The sequence below is a fragment of the Mchenga conophoros genome, linkage group LG17 (assembly GCF_057382185.1).
Source record: "Mchenga conophoros isolate Kocher_MC1m ecotype Shallow Benthic linkage group LG17, M_conophoros_male_GT1.1, whole genome shotgun sequence".
Lineage (NCBI taxonomy): Eukaryota > Metazoa > Chordata > Actinopteri > Cichliformes > Cichlidae > Mchenga > Mchenga conophoros.
The window spans coordinates 29,630,772-29,653,418 of record NC_140542.1 but is presented as its reverse complement, the minus strand read 5'-3'; the positions used below and the strand labels follow the sequence as shown (position 1 = coordinate 29,653,418).

General features: G+C 39.9%; 1 protein-coding gene across 1 annotated transcript in view; it reads left to right on the top strand.

Annotated features, from left to right (window-relative positions):
* The window catches only part of exoc4 (exocyst complex component 4), a 136,740-nt gene that overhangs the window by 64,879 nt on the left and 49,214 nt on the right, over positions 1 to 22,647 (top strand). Inside the window, exon 12 of the mRNA XM_085251730.1 lies at positions 19,746 to 19,848. Coding sequence (XP_085107856.1) covers positions 19,746 to 19,848 — 103 coding nt within the window. The remainder of the gene's footprint in view (positions 1 to 19,745; positions 19,849 to 22,647) is intronic.

Genomic DNA, 22,647 nt, shown 5'->3' with positions numbered 1-22,647 from the left:
AAATTAAACAAATAAAAGCTGGAAGATTTCTCCAGATCACCAAGTCAGTTTGCTATGAATTTGTCAGGTGCTCCTACCTGCCACTATCCGCAGCACTGCTGTGTCTTTATTATTCTCTCTCTTTGATTCTTCCCCTCCTTGGAGCAACACACAAACACACACACAGTTAAAGTCTGTGTTGTAAATAATACTGCTGGTTTTTATCGCTTACTGAAAGTGCAACTTCAGCCACTTTCTAGTCAGGTGCAGAGTTTTCAATCTCCTTGTGTCTTACAAGCTCATGCATGCATGGAGAGGCTCACACTGTGAATGAGACGTACAACCAAACACACACAGACACCAGATATTGTGCAGGAGATTAGATCCATCATTGCGGGGGTCTTTTCTCCGGCTATAGAAGGTGGATAAACTCTTTGATTGTGTTTATCCATCCCATAATGAAATCAGACTTTGTTCCCAGGGCAACCTGTCCAACAGACTCATGTGAAGCAGACAGTCGTCAGCCAGAGCTTAAAGGAGTCTCGTTTGTCTGAACACTCAGCAGTAGACTTCTTAAGAAGTCTGCTTTGAAGGCCCCCGAGGTTTTAGGCCTGTGTGGCGAAAAATAGCGGAATCTGGGAATTGTTGCCTGGTCAGATTAGACGTCGAAATTCTGCCAGACATTTATATATTTATTTTAGACACACTCGGATACACAGACACACACCTAGATAGGCCTTTGAAGCTTGTCCAGATGACCAGGCCATAATCACAGATGTTCACACAGTCATGCCATCCCCTCCTATGTTCTCTCCCCCCATAGTGGCTGATTGTCTCTGATTGGCTGCTTTTGAAAGAGATTAGATTGTATTCTTGGGAAATTTTTGTGTGTGTCAGCCTGTGTATTTTGGTGTATTGTGTTAGCAAACAGTAATTTAATGAAATGAAAGTCTCCATTTTTTTTTTGAGTGTACAGTAATTTAATTAAGCCTAATATGCTTCTTCAGACCTGTTGCTTTGAAAGGACAGAAGTGGGAGGACAGAATGCCCTTAATGCTCATCGAATGAATGCCAGAGGGAGCTGCTGCCAAAAGGAGAATTACTGAGCCACAATGAAGAGATGTTTTCACCATGTGCTGCTTTCTGCCACATCCTCCTCTCTTCTCTTTTTCGCCTTTTCTCTCGTCTTCTTTTTTTCTCCTTTTTTTGTCATTTTTTGCTTTCTTCGAGGATATAATCTAGCCAAATAAAGGGAGAAAAATAGCTCTGTACTACGATTTAAAAATTGAAACGTGTTTATAAAGAACTGTATTCAGTTGTTGTTATCTTCTCTTGTCCTCTGAGTAGTGTCAAGGTGAAGACAGATTGCTGGAGATGGGTGATTTACAGATATACTTTTGTTCCTGTTCTCTATGCTGTTTCTTCTGTTTTTTTTCCCTCTTTGAATTCAGCCTCAGTTGTCTGTCTTTCCTCTTTCCGTCGTTCTATCCCTTGACAACATGAGCTGCCATTCTGTGTTACTGTCACATGAGCGAGTGCCAGCCCCCACATCACAGCAGCCTTTGATTGGCTAGGCCTTTCCAGGTCGGTGAGCTGCTGCCTGATAATAACCTTGTTTGATTGCTGGAGCAGAGATGTAATTGATTGATCTGCTCACCCTGTCTGGGGCTAGGCTTCTGAAGTAGCCCTGTGTGTGCGTGCGCGCGCGTGTGTGTGCGTGTGTGTGTGTGTGTGTGTGTGTGCGTGTGTGTGTGTGCGTGTGTGTGTGTGTGTGTACTGAAGTGGGGGGTAGGTTGATTGTTGAACGGAGCTATAGATAAGCATACATGTGCACACATACCTAGACTCACTACACAGATCACACACAGATACATTTACTGAGAAAAACCAACTGTTACTGTAGATATAGCATGCACCGAGGACCAAAGGTATGAAAATGAGGAGGATTGTCGAGGGAGTTTGTTTTTTAACTCTTCCCAACACATCTGCCCCGTGTACCAGTCTACACAAACCCCAGCAACCAATCAACAAGTCCTTAAACCTCATTAAAATTCTCCAACTCCCTCTGAAAGGATTGTTTGCGATTTCCTAATTGGTGGTTACATAAGTTGGTCCATCTTTCTGGATAGTTAATTATTCTCAAAGATAGATGGTCTCAACTCAGTACTGCATCTAATCCAACAGTAGCTAAACACACTGCGGGCATTTCAAAGAGACAATCTTTCACAGCTAATAATCAGTGTTGGACAGTGTTTGTACTTGTGTGAGTAAAATCAAGTTCTGCAGCCTAACAAAAGCTGTGCTTTGTGTTTTTGCGTGGCTTTGTGTTTTCGTCGTCCTTGTAGATATTTGCTTGGTTTAATTTATTAGTTGGACAATCCACATAACGGCCAAAATTAGCCAGTTGTTGGACACAGTTCATTAGCTCCTCATTGTATTTGATTTGCAAACTGTATAAATCTAATTTTGCTTCTCAGTATCATAATCCTAATATTAATATATTTCAAATTGTGAAATATGAAATTATGTATTTCCTAAGCTGTAAGAGACAGACATTTTTTAAAAGAGGGTGAATATCTCTCCCCTTTTGTCTGTAAACCCCTTCAGTGATGGTTTGATTCCCAAACAGTCATACTGGAGTCATGGTGTGCTCATTGAGTGTTCAACCAGTGGAAAAGTCAAACTGGCAGAATGATTGAGTTTGTATCTCCTCCTCTTGCCTCTTCCTGCTTCTCCTCTCCTCTGCTTGCACAAGGTTATTAGGACACCAGGGTTAAGAACTTAATAGACACTGGTGCTATTTCCTCAGATGACTTTAAATATTTCCCTAGGAAAATTATTTTACATGTTAATGCTTTTAAAAGTTGTGCAAACTGTCTTTAGTACACACTTTTCTCCGTCAGCTCTTCTTCTTGTCAGTGAGTGGAACATGCAAAGTCAAAGAATAGGAACACTTTATTGGTGAGATGTAACAACACTGAACAAGCTTTCCTCCAGGGTTGATGAGCAGTAAAAGTACCCTCTCTGTCTGTGTGTGGTCATTTTGGGTACATTCATTCATCCACCCAAAATAGAACCTACATCAATAACAATAAAAGTTTGAGCCATTTTTTGAACCAGAATAGCACAGAGCAGAGAAGATGGGAATGAGTAACACAAGGGAGGTGGGGTGGAAAGGGAAAAAGGCAAAAATCCATTATGTTTGATGTTGGTGTCTCACCCTGGCAGCAAATGCTGGTGGAAAAACCCTGTGAAATGACATTAAGGGTGTCTTGTAATGTGATTTCAGCTATGTGTGAATATGAGATTTCTAATGGATCTGAGCACATTAGAGCAGTCTTTATCTGTAGTATTTATTCCCCTCTGGTTTAAAATGCAATTTACTAAGTAAGACATTTCACTCTTCTCAGGCTCACCAGCTTTCTGGGTAGAAGGGTTGGGGGGATGGAGGGGTTATATTGATCTTCTTTTCTGTGGCGAGTGCTCCATAAAGCATTGCTTTTGTGACAAATTGGTAAATTATGAGAAAGTCAGTTTCCTTATTTAATATGTGCAAAAGTATGCAAAGACGAATTGTCTCATCATGAGGAATATTCTGTGTTTGCATATTTTAATTTCTTCATCTATAATTCTCGTACATGATATGGGTTTTTGGAGGCGGTTGGTGAATAGTTATAAGAAAAATGGATGCACTGACTACTTTAAAATGCACTGTGAAATTCATCTAAGTCACAGTTACGACAAGAAACACGCTTAAAAGCAGCTCAAAAGAAAACGGACGGTATAGAGACCCATTGCGTCCAGAGGCGAAGCAGCGGTACTTGAAAAAAATGGAGTGCATCGCAAATGTGGGCCCATATGAAATACGGCAGTGGAGTAAAGACCCAGACGACTTACCGCCACTGTCCTACCCCCGATATCTTCACGTATCTTGTTAACCCTTACCCTAACGTTCGGATTTCAGAGTGCCCCATGTGTAACGTTGGTACCCAGTCTGGATTTGCTTGATCCATTTCATAGGCAGGCTTCCCTACAGTTGTGCGAAAGAATTAGTGAATCGTTACATAGCACGTATGTCTGCACAGTCACTCAATTCTATGTTTGTTTGCAATTTCTATAACCTCAGAGAGCCCCAATGATAATATTATTAAGCTATAAAGAGTGATATGAACATATATAGAACTTACCAGAGTGGAAATGTCTGGAGCACACCAACAGATATCTGGAGATGGAAGCGAACTGGATATCAGCTCGTCTCACGGCTCCTATCCAGGCTAGACGCCTTCGTTTTGTAAGGTCTTCCATATAAGCTGTCTCATATTGCTTCCAGGTTGGGAAAAATAAAAAGACAAACCCTTTTTAAGCGTATTCCAGTGCCGGTCGTGCGATCGATAGCAGTGTCCAAGCGTTTTGTTTTTTTCCTTTTCATACTGCGCCCCCCACACTTTGGGAAGGTCTGCTCTAGACTATTATGACCTGGATAACTGAGAACTTTCACAGATATATTTCCTATCTTATGGCTCAATAATACTAGAGTTTAAATTGGAAACCTTCTCGAGACTAGAAAAAATTAGTAGTTGTGTGGTAATTGCATTGAATTATTATTATTTTTTTACATTTACATTTGGTGAGCAATTGCAAGTAATTGTGGTAACCAACTGGTCTCCAGGTGGTTGGGCATGCAACATCCCCAACATCTTGTTGCCAATTGCACAGGCCGCCTTCAAGTAGGGAATGACTAGTGTTCCTATCGACAGAAACCCCTCTAGTTGGCAACGGGCTTTTAGTTTGAAGTTTTTTTTCGTTTATTATGTTAATAGACTTTATTTTAAAATGCCAGTGAGTCAACTACTACCCCATACTGTCATCACAGACCCAGCCTTAAATTCTCTGACAGTTTTATTTAAAGAACTAAGGTGATGTATTTTCTTGTCAAGGCTGTTAAAATGAATACAAATTGGGTGATAGTCAAATCAGACTTTAATTTTTTTCTGCCATTCCTTGTGGACTGTTGAAAAATATTTTGCAAAGTTTCATTATGTCTGAACAGACGCAATGACGCAGTGCTCTGACGTAGTGTCATTTTCATAGCGGTCCACCAGTATCTCCAACAGCTTACATTGGGGGGTACAAATACGTGTTCATCCTAAATTTTCCTGACACCCAAATATCTGTTTCTGACTGATTAGGTCACAGTATTCCTGATTAGCAAGCACATGTACATGTTCCTGCCAGCATTTCCGCAAGTTGTCCCAAATCAGCAAATATGGTGCACGCCAAGGTCTCCACAGGCTTAATGAGCTACATTTAGAAGGAAGTCATTTAACCCCTATCTATGACACACACTCATGCGCGTATTCGCACATGCGCAGTTTTGATAGGCATATCTGCTCATCACAACCAAACAAACATGAGCATAGAAGCACATACACACTCTATAACCACCTTGCCTCAACCCTTTATTTCACTAGATAGGAGATGGAGCGAGGCCATTATGCAAATGTCAGGTGTCAAGTGTAAATGAGATTGGAGGGATGGGTAACAGAAGTATTGAATATCACACTGGCTCCCTTGGCAACTACACCAAGGTAATGAGAGCATTCCAGGATGTATGCTGGCAAAAGCCTTCGTTAAGCTGAAAGATAGCACAGCAAAAAAGACGAATCAAGTCCATTGGGTCTAGTTGGTCTAAGAAAACATTGATAACACTACCACCTGTCTGATTCATACTATTAATAGACATTCTACAATGTACATATACACTCATGAAATGCGAATAAGCAAGATGTGGCTCATGTTTTTTTTTTCTATAGTTATTAAAATTCCCTTTATTGCTTGTGAAGATAACAGAAAGAGACCTGTGCTTACCAAGAAAAGCAAACTGCTGCAATTTGTGGATGAACATTCAAACCTCATTTCAGTCTTGAAACTTGTGGTTTATATGGAAATGACTAAAAGGAGTTCACCTGGACAACAAGGGAGAAGTGTTTGCTCAAAAGGCTGGATGTCAAAGAATGCTCTCCTTACAAAACCTGAAGTCTTGATACTTTATAAGCATTACTCTAAAAATAACATGTTGACATCTCAATAAACAAAAGACATCTGGAACGAGGTCCTTTTGATAGACAAGATCAAAGTGGAGCTCTTCAGCCATAATGTGCGTCATCTTTGATGAAACCCAAACACAGCATATCAGTGCAGGCACCTCGTACCATGGTGGTGGAGAGGTGAACGGCTTTTCACATGGGAAGCGGCATGTGCTGACCTGACTGCTAGGTGCAGCAAATGGGCCAACATGAGCTACCTGCTATACTCATCGTATTCACTTCTACTATATGTGCTTGTCAGTCTGCATTTCTATTCGTCATGCAAATGTACATCACACCTTGCTGTGACACATGCAAGTGCTCCCGAGAAGGGACAAATGCTGCGCTTTGCTCAGCATAGCAAGACACTGTTGTCACATGACACAAACCTTGTAAAAGAACGTGTTTGTGAGTTGAGCGGCTTGTTTTGTGCCTTGAGGTCATTAAGTCAAATGTGAGGCCGTCTGTCTGACAGCTTAAGCTTGGCCCAAATTGGGTCATGAAGCAGGACAACGATCCCAAGCACAGCAACAAACCTACGATGGAATGGCTGAAAAAGAAAAGAGTCAAGGTGCTGCAAGTGCAGTCCAGTGAAGGTCCAGACTGCAACTTGATTAAAATGCTGTGGTAGGGCCTTAAGAAAGCTGTATCTGGAAGTTTCAGTGAACTGAAGCAATGTTGTGAAAAAATAGAGTCGGCCTTCACAACCATGTCAGAGAAATATTTGTTATACCGATATACAGTATTTAGTGTGATATCTAAAATATAGATAGTAACTGCAGGTTTTTTGGCCCAAAGCAGTTTGCAGCTGACCTTGAATAAACCTGACTTTTATTTCCTACAAACTGCAACAGCTTTCCCAACAGCTTTACTGCAGAATCCAGTTCATTTGATGGAAATGAGATGACAACATACATGTGAAGTGACACTGACAGTCTTGTTGAGGAGTTACATTACAGGCACTACACAGGATGCTTACATACCTCTGTGGTGTGCATGGAAGCAGCAAATGCATATGATTTTTTTAGCAGATTGCAGTTGTCAGTGTTTCATAACAGCAAATAATTGGGATGAGTCAGTGTCTGCATTTTGTTAAAGTGCTGATAACTGGTGAAAACAGGGACCAGTTAGATGTAACACAGTTTATGATCCTCAGTAGCTTTGTGCAGCTGCGATTTTCTCATGCTTTATAAAACCAAAGATAAATTGCATAGCAATTAAGTACAGTGGTAACATGCTGTTTCTGATGTGTCAGCCTTTAAGGATCACGTAGTCCACTTTCCAAAATAAGCACAACAAGGCTTAGTTCAGTTAAGGCTCTAGTTTAGTGTAATCACTGCATTGGTTATAACCATGTTGGCATCTTTGAATGTTGTTTCTTTCTGCTCCATCTTCTTGGCAGTGCCATAAATAAATGATGTAACTACAAATGTCTAATTTCTACTCTTGTGGAAAACAGAACTATAAGTGGACAAAGGACTGGAGTGAAACCAAGTATAGAAAAAAAGACTGAGGCCAGTGTTTGTGCTTCCCATCTGGATAATTTTTATTTATATTTCATCATTTTTAATGCTCCTTTCTCTTTGTAGCTAATTTTTCTGTGGTTGTTTCCCTTCTTGTTTAAGCCAACCTTTTAAGATATTTGGTATTAACCAATGTATGAGATGCAGTGCATAAATAATCTTGTATTGGCATCTATATCAACCTAAACCCAAACTAACTCCATGCAGTATTTTTGATATCAGCAATGTGGAGCTGCTTAAATAGCCCTACAGCTATTCTTTACCCAGGGTTGCTTGAGTCTTTGAATTCATTAGCTCAATGTGACCATTCAAGTTAACTTTAAAGTAACTCCACAGCTCATAAACTGTATTCCTACCGTATTAGTCTTTGACTGTAGGGCTCTAAGGACCCTACAGTTGTACATCTTTTTTCTGTCATAAAGTGGTGGAATGAGGTCTCCCTGAAGTCAGAAGCAGAGTCTCTGGTCAACCTCTGCCTCAGGCTAAAAACCCACCTTTTCCCTCTGCATCCTAATATTTTAGGGTTATCCTACATTTTTTTACTTCTATTTGTTAGGGCATATGCTTCATGGATGCATTATATTTAATAATTTAGATCAGCTGTAGTTAGTTGCCATCCTAGTTCATTTATAACTCTGATCTGCTGTGAAATGTACCCACCAAGATGTCACTGTTTCCTTCTTTTTTTCCACCTCTGCTCTTTCCTTCACCTCTTCTTTTGGGGGGTCATCCTGATATTTTATAGAATGATTCTCTATTACCAATATGGCCATGTGCATAAATACTCACAACTCATACATATTACCCACACACCTGTCATTTTTTCAGAGTGAAACACACAAAGTTAAAGGTCAGTTCTAGCTCAAGGTTGAGGTTGTGTCTATCCCATGAGAGCCCTTTCAAGTAGACACACACTAACACACAGGCCAAGACATAACATTACAAAGAGAAGGCTTGAAAAGGCTATGAAAGGATCAATGAATAATTTAACCTGTAACATCATATTTTTCCTAGCAGTAATATATACACAAACCAGCTGCATGTGTGTGTGATGTGTGTGTCTGTCACTTTTCTTCCAGTGTGGTGAATGTGAATGCCCTGTACGCTGAGAGGTGGCTATTTTGGCGGTGTAATGTGATGTGTGGGAGTATTATCAGAGCTGTACGTATGACAGACACACAGCCCTAGAGCTGACTTCCTGGAATTGCATTTTGTTGGCCCTCTCCAATATGAGACCTGTCACCTCACTCCCTCCAGGCCATGCAAACCGTGATTGAGGCATTTCTGTGAGGTGTCACTATCAAGGGCTTATGAAGGTTTTTGTGTTTCTGTGTATCGGCTTGCATGTGATGGGTAATAGGCTGGTTTCAAGACTATATTTCTTTTCAACATTTTCAGTCATTTTGCCCTCTTACCCTTTCTTTTCTTTTTTCTTACCTCTCACCATCCCACTGATCTTCACCTCTGGTGCCTCCTTCTTCCCTCTCCCTTCCCCCTGTCAACACTGTCATAGCATGGGAAGCCCTGAGTGTATTACAGACCTCTCACCACTAGTTCTCTTTATGGTACTTTCTCTTTTTAAATTCAATCAGGCTTCTATAGAGCCACCAGAACCATTTCAATTTACTACGTGGATGCAACAGGATGGAAAGTCCTACGCTAACATAAAGGTCTAAATGGAATTGAAGTCTAAAAGAGAGAGAGGGAGACGAGATATGGAGGAAAGGTGTGGCAAGGGGGAAGTATTGAAACAGTGCCACAGAGATATAACCGCAATAGAGTGGTAAAAATAGAGAGAGGTGGGGGAATTAGGGTAGAGCGGGTAAGAGAGAGATGAGTGAATGGGAAGAGTCTGAAGTGTTACAGGGGATATGAGGCCAGAAATGACAGTAGGGGGGAGAAAAAGGAGTGAAATGAAAGGTGGGAGATAAGATAAGGGCATACAGTAAGGAGAAGAGGTGATAAATATTGAGTGTTTTTTTATCATAAGAAAATATGATGTGAAGTGGCTCACCAAGCAACAGTTTTTTTTTGAAGGACTGCATCACTCTAAGCATCTGTGATACTGCGAAGTGCTAGTGTACTGTGTTAGCTGGGCAGTAGAAGGAAATACATGATAAAGTGACGTACTGAAATGGGAATGTAAGATGAAGACAGTTTTTTATTTGTAAGTCAACTAAATTGTCTTTCTTAACCCGTGGCAATTGTATCTTTGAAAAAAATATTGAAGCCATTGCCATCTCCTCAAAGCAATCCTTTTGACCTCAACTTGCCTACTCTCTTCAGGGCATCTTTCATTCACTCTCCTCTTTGGGCCAAAATAGACTCCTCATGTCAATTCTTGCTTGCTAGCCCTTTGTGTGTTGTGTGGAGGTTAAGTGTTTTTCTTAGTACTTTTTCAGGCGAATTGAAAAGTGCCTTCGCACTTTGCTCTCGCAGGGATAGTTGCCATTTCAGTCTTGCTGAGTCATTCACTGAACCATGAGTGTCCTTCATTGACTCAGATGTATATACCTCGCCATCACTTCTGATTAGAAAAGATTATGATGTGCGAGTGTATAGGCGTGCCAGCGTTTGCGAAGGTCAGAGAAGATGGGCATAACGCTCATTCAGTCCACTTTATTCTTTGCTTTCTGACCACTTAACAACTTAAAAAGCAAGAGCTAAAGCTTGGTATGCTTTGACTTTCACCAAAGGCAGAACGTATGAATTAGGATATGACTGGCTCAGATAAGTCTCCCTCCATCTGTCTTCACATGTGCTCCGTACTAACATATAGTATGCATTTTCCTGTTTGCTAGTTTTCTGCTAAGACTGTTCAAACAGTGTGAATACCACCTTTAATTGGGTCCAACACTCTTTACAGTTTAACCTGAAGTCTTTCAGTTTTTGCCAAGCAGCAGACTCCAGGGCTGGAAAATGAAACCAGCTTGTAAGTGCCAAAAGCTGTGGTTCCTTGAATAGCCACCTAAGGCTGGCTGCTAAAGCGAGTCAATCCCCACAAACTGCTGTGGCATATCGCCCAGCTTCACAACAGAACTAAACAAAGTTTACATCCCTGTGTAAAAACCAGTTTGGTCTCAATAGGTAATTTCTGCCTTTACACGAGCTGCACGTTATTTTTTAAAAAAAATTCATTTATTTTATAATTTAAAAAAGAATTCTCAGCTTGCATAATTATTGCCCACTTTAAATGACAGGTTAAAGTCACAGGTGGTTTTTAATTGGTAGAATTATTTGACAAAATAGTCTGGTAGCTCATAATTTAGCACTCCACCCTCTCGTCTAAATATGGTGATTTCTCCAAAAACCAATATAACGATAGCCATAAAGTGAATGCCTGTCTATATTTTTTGTTATACTCAATTATCGGTGTCTGCATTATACTCTGTCAGCTTTGTTTTTTTTACTTCCTAGCTTACTTTAATAAAACAGTCCCCTTCCCCCTGTGGGAGTCCATTTAGAGCTCTGCTTGTTAATCAGTCTTGTTTTTATAAGAGGGAGGTGAACTCTTAAAATACTTAAGCACTGAGCAGGGTACAATCAAAGCAGATACAGTGTTTATCTGCACCTGCCTATCTGTCTAGAGAATAGTGTGTGTTTATGTGTGTCTGAAATTGCAATTGGTATTTGTTCTTAAGAAAATAGCCATTTGATGGGGCCATACACGAACACGCCTCTGTGCCATCACCTGCCTCGCTGTCTCTATTCATCGGCATTGTACACTGGGGGTTAAAAAGGCATAATTTGGGCCTAGGAGCCTCCTATTGTGACATTCAGAGATATTTACCTCTCAGTGGTCTTAATTGCTCAATGAAGCATGCAAGACAGCTGAACTTCCCCTTGCTTCCCACAGCCCTCCTCCATTCACGGGATTGCAGATAAAGGGAAAAAAGCAACAGTTAGCTTCCATTAAATGTAAATGGGAGATATGTTTTGTGTTCCACTGGTAGCTTTGGAAAATCAGACTGCAATACAAAGCCTTTATGCATGGATGGTGTTTCAGCTCTTTTATGATTACTAGTGGTTGGGGACATTTATATTGTTAAACTTGCACTAAAGACTCCAAAGACTCTAAATCTGTCCATCACTAAACAGACAGCAGAGACAGCCATTTCTATTAAAAGCATGTACATGACAACCTTTAGCAAAAAAAAAAAAAAAAAAACCAAACTTGTCAAACTTGTCAAAACCCTGTAGTGAATAGTAACAAAACACCAGTGGACAGGTTTGAGCCCTTGCTAGAAAGGCACTTACTTAATTCTAAATTTAAAATTGAAGAAAAATAGATGTGGCTGTTAAGTAGACCTTAATTACATTAAAATGCTATTACCGTCAGCTAATCGGTAATTTACCATAACAATAGTACATTTTTTCTCTTATTATAGAGGTGACTGCATAATTACCTCACGTTACTCATAAACCCAAATTCACTCATGCCCTACATGAAGAAGCATCTTGTGGCATACATCTATATTTAGAGAGCATGCTGTAGCAAAACGGTAGAAGAGGCCTGTAGCAGCAGTAAGGTGGTGATTTGTCTTTGAGGCTCTGTGGTGTTTTCTGTTTGGCACCGTCAGCTAAACAGGGCCATCTCATTTCCTGTTGTCTGCAGGAAGCAGCTGTCTGCTACTGCTACAGCCGCTGCTGCTACTCAGAGCCCCTGGTCATCAATCTCCTTGTTTTAATTGGTCTGCACCACACTGTGACAACACACACACACATACACACAAGTGTCTGCATACATTTACGAAGTACATGCAGAGACATAGAGGTGAATGGAGGTAGTATGTGAGAGCGCACAACCATGTATAGACAGAATGAACATCTGTTGCAAATATATGGACACACACCTGCTTGCTGTTCTGCCAAACACAGATAACCACAAAATCAACATCACTGTGTTTCTCCTACATTTGCCATTATTTATGTCCTTTATAGCCCTCCATGTTTACCTTATATAACTGTATCCGTGGAGTACAGGTGAGTGTACAGAATACAGGAATCGTCTCTTTAAAATTAGTGTTGTTGGCCTTCCTTTCTATTTTGAGTTTTTTTCCCCTTCTTCATCTCATTGGCTGCTTTGTAGACTGCATGAAAACACTCACAGAAACAATGGATGCTACCATCAAATCCACTTAAATAACATTCATTAGGTTGTGTTGATCATGTCTACATGCCTAAATGCATTTTTTTTTTTACTAAATGTGATTATTAAGCACTATAACTAGTTAGCTTTGCCCGTTCTTTCGTAATTGGTGGAAGCCAAAATTGGAGTTCAAACATATACATGCAAAGACTGGCATTGGCTTAATCACTAAGCCACAGTTGGAGTATGTTTGTCGGTAGTTTTTAACCCCACATTTTGAAACCAATCAAACATTTAAATATATATTAGTCTTTTATTCAAATTATACCGCATAAGTGGAGGCAAAGGATGCAAATGTTTCCCTAAGGTGTCAAAGAGCAGCTGATTGGTTATTTTTGATTCTGAGCCAAATCATTAACTTATTCCTCTTGAATCTATGTCACAAGCTTTATTATTCTCTTTATGTATACCTACCTTCAGTTAAAACAAAAAAAGAGGAAACTATCCTGTTAACCTACAAGAGCTGTGGTTACCTGACAGAACGTTTTACTTAGTGGAAGTTTGTTGCCAAGGTTACTAATTAAGGAGGTTTGGTGTGAAAAAAATTTTTTTCATTCAAATTATGACGCTAATCTCTTTTTTTGTTCTTCTTTTTTTTATTGGGGTCAAGCACCAAATAATGGGAAGCAACTATAATAGATGCATCAGAGTGGCAGTCCTTTTTCTCTCATCCATTGTGGTGTACATGCAGCTTGTGCAGCATAGGGCTACAAAAGGATTGACTTCTCTTGTCATTTTTTACAAATCTCACTCTTCCTAGTTAAGGTTCTGATAATAAAGCCCATTTATACCTGCTTCTCTGAGCATGTGGTCACACTTGCTCACCTAATTTCCATAATACATTTGCATCCCCCCCGTTGTTGTTTTTTTTTTTTTTAAATCTCTTTTCTTCTCTTACAAAAACACCTGCTCTTGCACGCACACACACAGGCCACTGCACATACTGCGAACACATACATCGAAAACACACCGAAAGCCTTCAGCGTATGCGATGCAGCAACGGGGGCAAGAACAGGGTGTAAACAGCAGGGAGTCTGGAAGAGGCGTGGGCGGTGTGTGGGAAGACCATATGCATTTCACCAGGGACTGATGAAAACACATGCTCACACACTTAATCACACACAGTATTGTCACATTAAGAAAAAGATAAATAAAAAAAACAAAACAAAATAAAATAAACAAAAACTATTTATCAGTCACTTTCTTTTGCTTTCCTCTGTATTCCAGTCTCACATACCCAGCCATGCAGAAAATCTTGTGTGGGTTAAAATCGGTACATAACAAATGGCAACTTAGTTCTTATTCTAAATCTGTTTATTATAAAGAAAGCATCTACCTTTTAATTTTAGTCTTTAAGCCTGAGCTCCTAGATGAAGCTGACACAGTGCCATCCTGTGGTGAATGTGGCATTTGCTTGCTTGGAACATTGTTCATCCAAAGTTGTCTATAATATAAAGTATTCTTTGACTCAGTGCTGCTGTTATGTGCTTTGAAAGCTCTTGAGTAGATCTTTATATCCTCAGGTGCAGCTTCATCAATGTAAAACCATTGTAGAAATAATTAAGTAGTGTGTACTGGAGTGTGTAATATCCAAGAGAATCAATGTAGAACATGCAGTTGGATAACAATTAAAAGATGGAAATTAGTTGGAACGGACACTAATATTACTTGTGAGATAAAGCCAATAAAGTGTTACCTATCTATTGAAATCCTTTTATGAGTTTTGAAATCCCCCTTAAGTGGCTCGTACCGTTGTAAGAAAGATTAAAATAGTGATTTCAAGTGTCCCAGAGATGTCTGTGCGTGCGTGTGTGTAAGTGCGACACACTTTATAAGTATGCCATGGATGTAGTTATGCACAGACACAAACTCCTGCTCTCACTTATCCTGCTGCTCTCTTATTTGGCAGAGGTGCTGTTTGTCCTGTCCTTGATGTGTGACAGGTCTTTACAGAACCAGCCTTCCTCTCCGGGCAGTGAAATCAGAATTCACCATAGCCGATAGGTTCGTGCCTGAGGGGAATTCAGGGAGATTTAAAAATGCTGAGTCCCTAATCGATCTCAGCACACTCTTATTCTGCTGTCTTTCTTAAATCTCTGTCTTTATCCCATTTCTCTTTCAGCATCATTACTCTGCTGCTGCAGATAGATGATGGGATCCCAGCCCTTTCCATTTAAAGATGCATTTGTTACCTTAGGTTTAGTTTCTAGTGGGAGATTAATTCAAAACTGCTCTAAAAACATTTTTTGTCCTTGTCTCTTCTCATTTGTTTTACCTATCTAAAAAAATATTCCAACCTTAGCTTTCTCCGAATGATCACAAAGCCATTGGGATACAGTAAATTCACTCATTAGACAGTTTCATGTTAGCATAAATATATTATGCCTGTCAGGAATGTTATTTCTTAACATGATTACACATGGGGCATGACACCTAGAATTATCCAGCTCTAGACCCTAGGCTCTGACATCTGTTTTCTAATGACAGATAATTACATGATGTCAAGTACAATCATCTACAGTGGCTGCTAAGAAACTGTACTTAATGTGCAAGTGTGCAGCCATGTTGGATCCAGAGTGAAATACAGAGTTTAACAAACACTGAATTTGAATGAAAGTCTGGGTATGTTTTTATTGTTTGGGGCTTGTATTGTCCGCATGCCGTGTTTTGGAAGGGTATGAGTGATGGAGTCTTGGCATCTGTGTGAAGATGTGTGTGTGTGGGATCTGCTGCCTCTGAAGCCACTCTGTCTGTCGTTTAGAAGAGAAACTGGATTCATTTTATGTTTTGTGTCTGCCTGGTCACTGCTTCTATTGCACCCGTGGTGAAGGAATAGCTGTTTTGGAGAGATTGCTTCAACCTAAATGTAGCAATATGGAGTCAAGTAATACTTAACCTTTTTTTTTTTAAAAATACATTACTTTGGTTGTACATTTTATTAGTGATAAATACTAAATCGTTTGATTGACAATCAGAAGGATTGCTGTGAACCATCATCTTAAATGATTTAACAGGGTTATTTTTTTATGATCGTGATCAGAGATTATTTAAGTATTTGGTGAAATCCCATCAAAATGTGTCAACAGTAGAATTCAATAGTGAAAGAGCATTTCCACCCACACAATGTGAAGAGAACTCAGGGGAATGGGACTAAACAAACAACTGTATAGTCTTTAAAAAAAAAAAAAGACACTTATCAGTGAGACTAATCAGAAAATCAGAGGCAGATGAAGTGATGGACCTATCATGCCTGGTGCGTAGTGAACAACCCTGTGGGGGCGGTGTTATGACCTGAGGTGGCTTCAGTTGGTCAGTCAAGGTTCAGAAACGTTATGTTGCCAAAGAAGGAAGTCAGCTGACTCCCTGAATGTACTGAATGACCAGGTTTTTCTGTCAGTGGATTGCTTTTCTTTCCGGGCATAGTCCGAGATGACAGTGTCAGGATTCATTGGGCTACAATAGTGAAAGAATGCTTCAGGGAGCATGAGACATCATTTTCACACATGGACTGGCCACTGCAGAGTCCAGATCTTAACCCCACTGATAATCTTCAAGATGTGCTAAAGGAGACTTTATACAGTGGCCCGACTCTCCGGTCATTAGTAAAAGAGCTTGGAGAAAAATGAACGTAAAAATAAAGTTAACAGCAACTCCTTACATGTATTGCTTTATGATATTATCCTTTTGGAAGATCCGACTGTGTTATCGTGGTGTCTTTAAGCCGTTTGAGTAGTGACATTAAGCACTATATGTGTCGTTTGTGGGTTACAGGGACTCACTCTGAAATCCTGCTGTCCCTTCAGTGATTCATTTCCTTTGTTGGGCTGTGTTGCTGTTTTTTGCCAGTCGGTGTGTCAGTGACTGTCATATTATTTTTAGGGCAGCTGGAAAAAAGGTGTGTGTGTGTGTGTGTGTGTCTGTGCGAGTAGATAAGCAGATTATTTAAGGTTATTAAGATTTCACACACAGGGGTGAATCTACACGGCATTATTGCTGCTGTGTCTCTCCACTGCTTCCACAGCGGCTCCTTAGCGACTTGGCTGACACCTCTGCTGTGTACACCTGCCATATGGTTGACTGGTGTGTTTTGTTGTCACCTCTCAATGAAACTGACATTGTTAACATCACATTGGGCCCAATTATAACAGCATCATCAGCTAAATGGGCAGTGTTACTGAAGTCTGGTGGCATTAAACGCATCTTATTAATGAGTAATTTAAAAAAAAAAAATTCTGTTAATTGGAAGCCAGTTAAGAAAGCATTTTATGTATTTGCCCACTGGTAACTTTACTAGTATGATTTTTTTATGAGGTAAGTTAGACTGGTATGCAGGTCTAAATGCACATTTATTTCTGTAGAAATAAGAGAGCCTTAAGGATGTTGGCTGCTTTTATGAAACAGTACTACTTTGCCCTTTAAAGCGTGTCTGAAATATGCTTTGGCTACTTAATATAGCGAGACAAGACTTGTTCAGGGGAATAGAAAACTTTTTTTCCACCATTAATGCAGAGAGAATTCAAACCAGACAAGTTGAGAATCTATCAGACCAAGTCATTTTCTGTTGTATAGTGCTGTAGCTCATGATAACAGGTGAAAATGGTAGGTTAGACAAGTGTAAAAGCAAGCTCAGATGTAGCCTTGAGAGATCATATTAAGCTAGCTGTCATTCTTCAGTGAGAGGACAGTCTGTCTCCCCATGTTTCTGTTTGAGATTTTGCTCGCAGTGTCTACAAATGGGCTTCTACACGCTGCAGAGAAGAGTACTTTCTGAGTTTTTAGGCAAGTTAATGGCTTTTAGATGGGTATGTTTGTGAGGGCTTGCATGTGTGTTTTAACTTCTATGCTGTCATTTGTTATCACCATCATCAGCATCATTAGAAGTATCTCTACGGTATGCCATGCCACCAGCAAGGCAGACGTTTGGAAGATGTGGTTGTAATGATAATAAGCTGGGAGAGATTTTCTTTTAGGATCCATTTGGAAGTCACAGCTCGTCTGTGCTTTTCCCTGTGTTATTTATCCATTTACATTTTAACCAGGCTCACTACTCTATATTCCAAATGATCTCTCTGAAGCCACTCAAAAACATTTTGTTTAATGTGTGTTGTCTTGCTCACTGAACATGTGCTCTTTGGGCTGTATAAGCACTGTGGGCCCCAACAGTGCTTTTAGCCAAGCTACCTTTGCTAAACTTCCTCGTATCACCCATGGGCTCTGTATCCCGGGGAATGGGCCCGCGGCTCGGTGCCAGATGGCTGTCTGGATACACAAAGCCGTTTTACTGCCTCGTCCTTGCTACATTACTCAAACGTTATCACCCCTGCCTACAAAAATCCATCTGTGCTCACACACCAACTTATAGATTCATCATCTTGGCACTTGTATTGAAACAATGACAATATTGACAGCGTGCGAGGGATCGCAGAACAACACGATGCACGTTCAACCTGGCAACTTTTATCCTGTGATCAATTTCTGGAAATGAAGTTGTCAACAACAGGAAAAAAAACCACACACACACACGTATGTATGTATGTATGTATATGTGTGTGTGTGTGTGTGTGTGTGTGTGTGTGTGTGTGTGTGTATTTATATATATCTGGGCTCCATGGTTTTGCAAGCTTGACGGTTTTAATGAGGCCACAGAAGAGTTTTTCCTACTTAACTTTCTGTTGTGGTGAGTTTCAGTGGGAATCAATGGAGGATTTAGAATAGGTTTAGGTTTCTTGCTCACCCTGTCTCTCTTGCCTACTCTGACACACAAGGATGCACGCACATACAGAAACACACTGGCTCAGCTCTTGCTGACTAATTGGGTACAGTTGCTGAGTAGTGTGATCCCACGGCTTGTGCTCATTGTGTGCTTTTTGAGATTTGTTTTTATTTGTGGGCATTTTTGTGTGCGTGCATGTCTGTCTCTCTCTCTCTCTGTGTGTGTGTGTGTGTGTGTGTGTGTGTGTGTGTGTGTGTGTGTGTGTGTGTGTGTGTGTGTGTGTGTGTGTGTGTGTGTGTGTGTGTGTGTGTATGCAAGCTTTAGGTAATCAATCATCCACCTTCACTGATCTATATTCCAGTATAGACTAAGTGTCACTAGTTGTCTGCAATGCTACAGCCTGTGGGCCCTAACTTCCACTTCGCATTACTAAAGCACAGAGACAGGTTACCAGGCAATGGTGTAGCCGTCTTTTTTTTTACAAATGGTTATGTCCAGCTGAATCTCCAATTGGAGTTATCTTCACAGCCTCAGACCTGTATTATGTTCATCTCCTGTCTTCACTTTTTCAAGATCTTCCCACATAAAGCATTTCGTTTTTCCTTGTCTTTACACACTCTCTGTTTCTCTGTTCTGGAAGTTGAGGTCATACATTAACTGTCTTATAGGTCAAAGAATTCTGTTGTGAGGAGTTTGATTTATTTGTGCATTTATATGTGCTGAGCGGTTGAGAAGGCACTTACTCTTGCATGGTTTGCCCTGTGGTGTGTGTGTGAGACAAGGCCAGTGACCAGTGATTCTTTGACAAACGAGGTGTGTATGTGCCTCTACAAACCCATATATAACTGTCTGACCCTATCTGACCAAGCAGACACCAGCGTTTGGGAAGAATTCTGAGAGCATACACTCTGCAGCTGTGATTGGTTCATATTAATAACTCTGTAAAGCTCTGGTGTTTTATTTTATACTTTCCATTGTGTTTCTCTGTACACATCCACTATTGCAAACACACAGCTGAGAGTTAGCTAGTCTAACTGAAGTTTGCCCTAATGGCTCTAAGGAGCTCCACTGGAGCCTTTAAGCTTTATTGCCCTACTGAAAGGCATCTTGAGGGGCATTTAAAGCTTTCCAAAATTTGCTTCTATGGCAGACCTTACTCCTTGAATTGATGCTGGATCCAGTGATACAGTGTTATTGTGTTGCTGGTGTCAAGCCTGTATACTTCAACATGAGCCACTACTCACAGGTGTTTTTCTGATGTCTTAAAATCTGTATGTTTTTCCTTTTCTTTTCAGATTCATTAAGGAAATAGAGATGAACATGGGGCCAGGTCAAGCCAAGCAGTGCCAGCTTCGAGCTTTCCTCACTTACTACATTAATGATCTGTTCCTTAACCAGGTTAGTATAATGACAAATTGATGGATTTTATGAATTCTCACAGAGTGCGATATCAGCAGTCAGTGCAGCGCTTTAGTGAAACACCAGCTTTCCCAGAAATCAATCCCTCACATTAAGAAACCGCAGCTACGCTTCATTGTAACTTCTTCCACTGCAGTCAACATCTGCTGTGGTTACTAATGAACTAAAAAAAATTCAGGTAGTGTTTAAAAAAACAAAACAAAACTCGACCTAATTTAAATTTAGCTGTTATCCCTTTCAGTATTGTCTACTTGTACAATTATGCACTTAATCTGCTGTGTCAGCATTTCCATGTCAAAGTCCTTTGGTTTCAACACCATTCTGGACAGAAAGACCACAGCGAAACAAAACACATATTCTCAGTTTTCTCTGTGAGAAGAAGCACAATGGCACAACAACCAAATTTACATCTTTAACATTTTTTTTTTGTTGCTTTTTATAGACACTTAGAGACTCAAACTCTTTTAAATGCTGGATTTTTAAAAAATGTATTGTAGATGCTATTGTATTTATATATCTCCTCTCACTGAACACTGATTTTTTTTATACTGCATTCACTTAGTGTAAACTTGTGAATATAAATAAACACAAATAAATTTGACTTAGTGTAGTTTAATTGATTTATTTTTCGTACTGTAAATTGGGTGGATTTAGCAGTATTGCCTGTTTTTAAAAGAATAAAGTAAACTACTTTTTTGTTTTATTTGGATTGACATAAAATACCAATAGACCAATAGGATTTGTTGGAATAAGAAAACACACATCACTGCAAAGGTTCTTAAGATACCTTGAAGAGAAATCAAGGTTTTTGGGTTTGGGGGGGAAAGCTACAATATTTATAGAAAGATTTATTATTTTATGTAATTATTTCAGGCATATTTAAGTATAATTTTGTTATTTTTTATATTTTTTATATTTACAGTTGCTTAGATATTGCTAGATAGTCTGTGGTAATAAACTTTTTATAACATTGTATATGTATAATAGAGTAAACAATACACATATATCTTGACATCTTACATCACATGTTGATTTCCTGCCCTAATTTTTAGTTTCACTTTAACATTTTGTAAATACATAAACATACATTCCCAGAAATTTTTAATATAATGTAACTGAAGCTGCTCATATTTTTGAAACTTGCACATTTCTAGTAGTTTGGATTGTTCATTGTTGTTAAATGACTAATGCTTGCTTACAGAGTGTGTGTTTAACTTTTTTAAGGCTATTCAAAAGTTCAAAATGCTGCTGTGTCTTCGCTCTAGCCTGCCTCATTAGCTGATAACCTTTAAAACTCTGCAGTGAAGAGGGGGAGGGAGCAAGACGCTCACAACATTGTTTGCACCGGGCCTTTATTTCTCTCCCATTTAGATATTGAAATGTAGGCATATTTCTATACTTTGACTTTTTTTCATCCCCGTTTCACAGTGGTTTCCTCAGATGCTAAATTTGCAGTCTTTTCACAACACTAGAACTGCATCACGCATAGGTTACCCACAAGGCCTTATTTCTTAAGAATAAAAGCTCACTTCACCTGCGATTTTAGCTTCTTACATCAGGAAACCACAAGCAGTGTTCGTGTGAATGAAAGGAAGCTCAACGGGAAGAATCGGAGCCAAACCTGATGTTTTGAAGCATGGACTTTCAGGGCCTAGTCATGTTCAAAACGAAATGGCATAGTACTAGAGACCACTGTTGCGTTTGAATTTCAAGGTCTTAGCTCAGTAGAATGAGGTGTGCTAATGCAACTACACGTTATTTTCCAAGTATATGTGGCCATAGATAGAACATAGATCTCTCCCTGTTTGCAGGTTCATGTATTTTAAACAGAAGAGTTTCCTGCACAAATTAAATCTATTCTGCATCAATCTGTGTTTTATTTGTTTGGTTTAAAACTGCTTTAGCGGGCAGCACGGTGGTTAGCACTGTTGCCGCACAGCAAGAAGGTCCTGAGTTCAATTCCAACATCAGGCCGGGGTCTTTCTGTGTGGAGTTTGCATGTTCTCCCTGTGTTTGCGTGGGTTCCCTCCGGGTACTCCGGCTTCCTCCCACCGTCCAAAGACATGCAGCTCGTGGGGATAGGTTAATTGGATAATCCAAATTGTCACTAGGTGTGAATGTGCGAATGAATGTGAGTGCGAATGGTTGTCTGTCCCTGTGTGTTGGCCCTGCGACAGACTGGCGACCTGTCCAGGGTGTACCCTGCCTCTCGCCCTATGACAGCTGGGATGGGCTCCAGCGCTCCCCGCGACCCTGAAAAGGATAAGCGGAAACGAATGGATGGATGGAAAACTGCTTTAGCACAAATGGAATTGTAATTCTGCCTCATGGAAACATTTGTCTCTCAGTTTCTTAGATTTTCTTTTCACTTTTAAGTTACCTACATGATATGCTGTTTTCAAGCTGCGATCTATTTTCCCAGCTATTTTCATTTATTGCATCTTTTGCCAAGTCAAGCGAAGCCAGCTTTATTCATAAAGCACTTTAAAACAGCAAGTACTGACCAAAGTGCTTAACATTAAGAACAGAATAAAAATGCAAAACCATTAATACAAAAACAATTCAAAACAAGTAAAAATCAACTCTCATACTGTGGCTAATGAAAAGAGGTAGGTTTTACGAAATTACTTAAAAATGGATTGTGAAGAAGTCCTTCTCTGGAAGCAAGGTTTTGGAGGAAGTTGATCATTTACTTGATTACTGATTACCTCACTCCATGGAATGGCATGGAAAACAGATCTTCATTCATTTCCCCTGTAAATATATTATTTGACGCAA